General features: G+C 33.6%; 1 protein-coding gene across 1 annotated transcript; it reads right to left on the reverse strand.

The window, feature by feature from the left end:
- Window positions 1-4,710: 4,710 nt before the first annotated feature.
- LOC105233427 (fork head domain-containing protein crocodile) lies at window positions 4,711-7,556 on the reverse strand. Its single transcript, XM_011215514.4, has one exon. It carries the CDS (start codon window positions 6,789-6,791, stop codon window positions 5,208-5,210), a length of 1,584 nt encoding a protein of 527 aa, XP_011213816.2. The 5' UTR covers window positions 6,792-7,556; the 3' UTR covers window positions 4,711-5,207.
- Window positions 7,557-8,220: the final 664 nt, after the last annotated feature.

Here is an 8,220-nt window from a genome sequence, read left to right on the forward strand (position 1 = left end):
TGGTCACCCAATATGGCTGTGACAAGATATAGTGTAACAGCGATGGAATGATACGAAAATATGTTTTATATTGAGCGAATACTTCAGTTGTTTATATACTATATCTTTTTTGAAAGTTTGTTTAAAGAAAAATTATATATATATCAAAAATATATAGAGACGAAAAGTGACGAACTAAAATAAAAGCCAGAATTTGAAAACATAATGCTTCCCTTATGCAACACCTGCAGATTTGTTAGCTATGGGTTTGTATTAAAGGTTGTAATTTTAATATTAATCTAATAGTTTTTGTATAAAGTTTAGGGATCGGTTCTTAATGTTTGCATAAGGATCACATACATACATATGTAATACAATATATGTGGATATATAGTTGGATAGGCATTCTAAAAATAATTCAGATAAGATAACAAATATTAGTTTTTTTTTATTTTCTAATGTTATGTATATCATTCCGTCTGGTTTTTTATCGCATAAAAGGTTTGGCTCTGGCGTAAATTTAAGAAGCAGTGGATTCTTAGAAATTATACTTTCATAATACGATCCAACTTCAAAATTTACTCCAGTAAGATAAAAGAAAACCATGATAATACGAGTAATGTGTGTTTAATTTGAAAACAAATAGAACTTTGGCAAGACAAAACCCACCAAAATTTTGAGTGAAATTCAACTTTTTTTAAAAAATCGCGTTTTTTTAATTTTTTCATTAGTAGATGTATATTCAAAGATCATTATATAGACAATATATAGACATTATACAGACATTATATAGACAAAATCTTTCTATACTAGTGAAAAAATTAAAAATTAAATTTTGGTGGTTCATAAGCTAATCCACGGAGAAAGACGAAGCAGTGTAGACATTATTTTTAGTGCCGTTGAAGATTGCGTCTAATTCGAAATATATTTGATATTTTTGTTCAAAAAATTTACCGTGCATTCTTACACATGTTTAAATTAACCATAAATTTAAAAAATGCTCTTTTAATTCCCAAAAATCGTCCCATAAATGAAGTAAAAATAAAACATGTTCAAGTAAACAATGAACTTTTGCTTTTAGTCATCAAATTGTTTTGGGATATACAAACGTACATTCTGTCAAGAAAGTATCGGGAATTCTTCATTTCCCTCTCTCATTTCTCAGGTAATTTTTTTTCTGGGTTAGTATAACTATCTTTTATTATGATGTCAAAAATTAGCGCGATCTGTCAACCTGTGTTTTCACAGCAGCTGTTTATGTTAGTCGACCTCAGTAGTGTTTGTCGAATTTTACAAAAATTTTTAACGTATTTGTGTTAAATTTTGGCCAAACACTCAACAAATATCATTGAACATTGGGAGAAGCGTTGGGACATGTGCATCGCTTCAAATTGCTGTTACTTCGAAAGCGATAAAATAAATTTGGATGCTGATTGAAAACTTTTGGTTTATGTATAAATTCCCGACCCTTTCTTGACAGAAGTATATACTTCTTTTGAATTAAAAAATATTTTATTTATTTCCATTCATTAAATAATGGTGCATGTAAGGCAATAAAAAGGAATTTTGGACTTATCTTTGATTAACACAGCATCTTATTTGAAGAATTAAGATATGCCTATTTATAACAATAAGAAAAAATGTCTCCAAATAACGCCTGTAATCAACACCTTAATAAGGATGATTAGTAGTGATTCGGAGGAATAAGTGAAATCATAATGTCTTGTAAACTTTTAAAAATATTGTAAACCTTTTCCAAAATATTTTTCATAGAACAATCAATATTAAGCACTATTTCAATCAAATAAACGACAATTTGAAATAATTTCTTTGAAGTAGCAGTTACAAAAGTTTTTTAAAATTTATTTTAAACAAAAAAATTCGGCTTACATATGAAGGCTGTTTGTTAGCTTTTCATATCGTCATCTAAAATGCAAAATATCGTAACATCATTTTTAATAAGTTGACAAGTGAAGGAAAAACGGTATTATAGAAAACACTCATATTAAAAAAATCTCAGTTTTGGTTAAAAAATTGTTATATTGGATATATTGCCCAGCGGAAATTTAAAAGTGTATGATACATACATATATGTAAGTACATACTATATGTATATGCAATATGATGTAATGAATCGTAAGCAATAAAAACTCTATTTCGAATTTTTTGATGATACGTTGCTTTGCATTTTAAGTGACGATATAAAGGATTTAAGATGTTCATACATTTTAGCTTAAATTTCTTATTCACACTTGAAGACTTTATGCATGCTGTAGGTCTTCACGCCTCTATTCTGAAAACCTTAAGGGGCAGACCTAGTGTAAAATTAAAAAAAATATATATATTTCTTAAATTTCCAAAGTATATACCTTTAAAACTAACATATTACATTTTGATTTACAGCCGGTCAGTTTTACTCAAACTTCATTTTTAAATTTTGCTGAGTGGTTAATGGGACACAAATGATAAAAACACTATCAAAAATTGTATGTTCTGTATATATTAGCTCTTCATAAATTGACGTACCTTTTTTGAGTTCAACAAAAATCGAATTTTGAAGGACCAAAAATGATCAAAATGATGAGTAAAATTCAGTTTTTCTTTTTAACGCCGTCAATTTGTTCATTTTGTTATACGACGCAGGTCTTTGTATGGACAACATTTTCGAGTAACGATTTTTACTGTCATCCACGGTGAAAGCTGGATTCAAGGCAGCAGTGGAAGACCGTCGGAGATCGCGTGTAACTTGAAAAATACTTCATTTTTTCTTCAAAAGGTGTACTATGTATTCTTAAAATATGTATATCTTAGTATAACCTCAAAATTTTAAAACCATTGATTCAGATGTAAAATTTTTGTTTTAAATCTCAAAAATCATATCTTTTGGCTGCAACCATAGGTGTACCCCTTAAGGACCTAGTTACACTATCGCCTAAGTGAAGGCCATATAAAACTTTTTCCTTTGTTGTTATGCCTTTAACTGCAAATAATATTTTATATATATATTATATATACAAAATAAGTAAAACTAACCATTTTGTGTAATTCTTCAGTATAATATTTTTTTACTGTTATATTTTTCGAAATCCTTGTCCCAATCTATATTGTAAGCATAGACTTTTAGCTATATATGTTATCAATGCGATATTTTGATCAAATTTACTTAAAAATAGAAACGTCATGTTTACAACGTAGTTACCATACTTAAGTTCTACAAAAAAGTACTTAATATTTTACAGTTAATTTTATTTTGTAACTCGTTTAATATTTTACAAACAATTATATTTATTTTTTGTGTTCTTATTTGTGTAAAAATTAAAAGGCTTAAGATTTTATTTCGAATGATCACAAAATTTCTTTGCTATTCGCTAAAACTTATGGACTTAAAACGTTTTTATTATTGTTTTTTTTTTTTTTTAATTTACCGTTATTATATATTTTTGCTTATTTAAAATACAACAACAAATGTTTTTAGCGTTTAATTTATGTGCACTTACACACACACTCACATTTCGCCCGCTCTGAAAAGTGAATTTTTCCTTTTTTCTTGCGAACCGGTAGAAATTTTACTTTTTAAATAAACTGCCTATAAATAACAGCGTGTGCACATATGTATGTATGTATGTACTTATATCCATGAATATACATATGTATATGAATGTGTGCACATATTTTTTTGTGGATTTTTAATGCACATTTTGTGAGAAAATAAATATACAATGGCCAAAGTGCGCTTTGTGAAAGTAACGGAAATTTTTGCAATTTTCTTTTTTATAATTTTAAGAAATAAATTAATAAATTTTAAGAATAAATTAATAAAGAAATAAGAAATTAAAAAAATATTACCTTTTTGTGAATTGTATGAAAATGAAAAATCGTTTGAATAATAAATAAATTATTAACAAATTGTATAAAAAACGGTTTTATATTATTTTATGTTCACATAAAACAAAAACTATAAACCAAAAATTTTTATAAAAATATTTTTTTATACAATTTTTATAAAACTATTAAATATTTAAAATTATGAATTTTTTATTTTTTTATTTTTTATTTAAAAAATTCATAATTTTAAATATTTAATAGTTTTTTTTAATATAAAAAATGTTTAAATGAAAATTTCGTAATATTAAATATTCAATAGTTTTAAAAAATTGTATAATAAAATTATGAATTTTTATATAAAAAGTTTTCTTATTAAATTATTGAATTATAAATTTAATTAATAAGAAGCATTTCTCACAACTTTTTATGGTTCTTATTTTTAATATGAATTATGAATATTTTATTTAAATTTTTTTTTTATAAATTTATTAATTTATTATATTATAAATTTTTTATTTAAATTTTCTTTATACTTTTTCATATAAAGAAGCATTTATAACAACATTTTATGATTATTATTTCTATTAACAATTATGAATAAATTATTTAAAATTTTTTATAAAATTATTATTTTTTTTAAATTATGAATTTTGTATTTAAAAATATTTTTATATACTTTTTCTTAAAAAGATACAATTAGAAGAACCTTATCGTTTAATATTTTTTTCTTATAGTTTTTATTTTATGTAAACATACAAGAATATAAGACCATTTTTTAATACAATTTTTAAATAAAAAATTCTTATTTTTTTCTATAGAAAATGATAAAATTGTATAAAAAAAACGAATGATAATTAAATACATCTTTTTGTTTATAAAATTTTGTTCAATTAAATTTGATTTCATGGGCGTTTTCATAAAAATTTAATTATTTTTAAAAATTTCCATTTTTATGGTTAAAAAAACATTATTTCACGTAATTCTAGTGCGCACAATAGCATAGTATAATCACATACATATGTACAGTTATAAAATTGTAAATATGATATATTGAAGCTAGTATTTATTGTTTTCAAACAAAAAGCAAAACAGAAAAATAAATATCTATTTATGTAAACCTACAGCATAATATTATTAACACTTAGAATATAAATTCGTATACCTTAGACTGTGTATTGAGAACGACTACTAAAAGTAATTAAACTTCGTTGCATTACAGTTGCTAACGCGAAAGCGTGTCGGTCCATTCAAGTCCTACTTGTGTGCCAGTCACTTAAATGCATTACTTTATAACGGTAATAGCCGACTATGTGCGCTTCACGAGCGGAGTACCTTTACGCCGGAACTGCCACAAGCACGGCGCCACGTTTCAAAGCTCAACGGCAATCAGTTTGCTGGGAGACTTAGACGCCATATTTGATGCCATAGTCCTGATAGTGGCTCACATGCGAACGGTAATGACTTAAGTTGCTCAGATTACCCAAATTTCCCAGATTCCCGCTCAGGTGATGGTGGTGATGATGATGGTGGCTGCTGATCACCGACGCCGCAGCAGCTGCTGAGGCCGCTGCAGCGCTGGCGCTCGCCGGTGGACTGGCTGACTGTAGGCTGCCATTCGGGCTGCCCGTGTCCATTTGACATGGTTGATTCTGCTCGAAGAGCATATCGCGAAAACCCAGTGATGTGTGGCCCGTAACGACGCCACCTACCACAGCCGACGGACTGCTGGTAGCGGTGAGCACAGAAGCGTGATTCTGATTGCCAATATGCACACCTGCCGCACCATTATGATTATGACTGTTATTGCTGCTATTATTGTTGTTATTATTATTATTGCTTGGTGCGCCGGCATTTGTGACACCACCGCTACCGCCACCATTACCAATCGGCTCAGATGGTGGTGTTTCAGGTGTATACCAGCCGCCATGTGTCGGTCCATGTGGCGTTGAGATCGTTGTGGGTGAGGCGCCAGATGTTAAGGCGGTTGTGCCGCCCAGCTGCACACCGGCATGGCCACCAGGCGTTAGCGGGTGCGTATGCGAGACGTGGGCGGCATGATGGTGACGCAGTTGGGCGTGATGTGCGGCGGCGGCATGGTGTGCGTGCATTTGCGTCGAAGCGACGGCTAAGTTGTCCTCGTTCAGATGATACGGATAGGCGCTGTGGTGTATACGTGGATTGTAGACATTCATGAGTGAGTCGACGGTGAAACCGGCATGCTCCACCGTGCCGGTTAGATGATTCATTTGCGCCAAGCTGTCATGGCAGGAGTTCAACATGGCGGTGCTCAGTCCGGTGTGCATATCTTTGCCCGCCAGACAGCCGAGTTCCATGATGGGCTCCTTTTTAAAGTGTGCATGCGCCGCCATGTGCTTGTGATCCAGAATACCGTTAGTCATTAGCTTCAACGGCTTGATTTCGGCCAACTTCTCATTCATCATCGCTTGTCGCTTCATGGCTTCTTCTTTTTCGCGCAGCACATCTTTCTTCTTGAAGCGGCGACGCCGTCGCAAAAACGAACCGTTATCAAACATATTATACGAATCGGGATCGAGCGTCCAGTATGAACCTTTGCCGGGCTTCTTGTCATCACGCGCCACCTTCACGAAGCACTCATTCAAGCTGAGATTGTGACGTATCGAGTTCTGCCAACCCTGCTTGTTGTCGCGATAGTAGGGAAAACGCTCCATTATATACTGGTAAATGCCGTTAAGTGTGATCTTCTTGTCCGCCGAGTTCTGTATGGCCATGGCGATGAGCGCTATGTAGGAGTAAGGCGGCTTCACGATCTCCTTATTCTGATGTGGCGCACCCAAGCCGTAAGCGCTCGCCGGATAGCTGTAACGCGAATACTGATCGTAAGCATAGTGTGCCGCGGCAGCAGCTGAGGCTGTGGTCATGGCGCCGGCGGTGGCCGCGCTCGGATAGCCGGCGGTTTGCGCATAATGGCGCGAGAAGGAATTCTGATCGGTGAAGAGCGTATGCATGGTTATGGTTGCTGTGCACGGGGCTTGCAGGAAGTGAAAGTCAAGTGTTTTTATTGTAATAATGGCACACAACTATGTTGTTGACACTACCGCACAACACGTTTGCCAATTTACTTTTTATTGTTTTTATTTGCTTTTAAAATACTTTTTTAAACAACCCTTAAAGTTTTTGGCTCAATTTAACATCACACGCTTTTTACCGTTTTTTAATATGAGCGCACTCGTCGGTCGCGCGAATTTGTATTTGTTGTTGCAAGTCGCAAGTCCTATTCGCCAAATTCTTTGTTTGCTCAGCAAATATTTACTTAATTTCACTTGTTTGTATTTTTTAAGTAAACTCCGCCGCTACAGACGTGCGCGTCGCCGCAGATTCTTGACGCGCCTAGCCAAAAACACTGTAATGGGGCGCTTGCTCCACATGGATTTCGCACTTTTATATTTATTTTCTATTTGCTTGGCGGTTTTTCCTTTTGGTTTTGCAACTAAAATGTTATTTTATTATTTTTACTTGTGCACCAACAACAACAACACATTTAAGTGGTGTGGCAAGTGTCGTCACCACGTTTGCGTTATATCTCTGTGCCAACACACATACATTTATATATATTCATTTAATTTTTATTTTTCCCTTTCCACTTGAAAGTGCCGTTGGTCCAGCGCTTTTCTGCTTTGGTGTTATTTTATTTTGTTTTGCTGGCTGCAGCACTTCACCGAGCTAAACGATCCGTTCGGGATAGTAACACGTCAGATACTGAATCTGTAGCTGAAATAACATTCACCTCGAGTCCGAACGCAACGTAAAGTAGCAAGGAGCGCGTACGGCAGCGCATACAAGCGGTGTGGAGGGCAAGCCATACACACGCATATAAATAAAACACACACACATGCACAAGCAGTCCAAGTGAATGTGAAGAGCAGCATGAAGTATGCCTGAATGGCTGGGTTTCTGCTGCTTACTTAAGGGCGTATATGTGTGTGTGTCGCTGTATGCTTGTATTCGTTCACCCGCACTTTGTATTTGTAGTTGTAGGCTATGCTCTTGCGCTCTGCTCTACTCTCAGCGCAATAGCGCTACCCATATATGTATAGGTGTGAGTGTGTGCGTTTGTGAAATTGACTTGCTGTGTTGTTTTTGTGAAAATCCACCATGCAGCCAAACAACAACAAGGTATTCCACCACCATCACCAGCACCACCACTACCACCGCAAGCGGCACGTACAGCTATGAAAACAACCAACTAATCAGGACGTCACAATATCGTGGAGGATGTGCTATGCGATTTGTATATGCATGTCTGTGTGTCTGTGTGTGCTTGTACGTGTATTTATTTTCTTACGCTGTATTAGTGGCAGTCAGAAAGTAAAGGCCCAACCATGCAGCGCAATAGCAACACTTTGATATTTGTGTAGGTTAGAGTCTGCAGCTGAA

This window comes from Bactrocera dorsalis, chromosome 5 (genome assembly GCF_023373825.1).
Source record: "Bactrocera dorsalis isolate Fly_Bdor chromosome 5, ASM2337382v1, whole genome shotgun sequence".
Taxonomy (NCBI): Eukaryota; Metazoa; Arthropoda; class Insecta; order Diptera; family Tephritidae; genus Bactrocera; species Bactrocera dorsalis.

What these genes read in the sequence shown, in the direction of transcription:
- LOC105233427 (XM_011215514.4), bottom strand. Translation starts at nt 6,791, where the DNA reads ATGCATACGCTCTTCACCGATCAGAATTCCTTCTCGCGCCATTATGCG.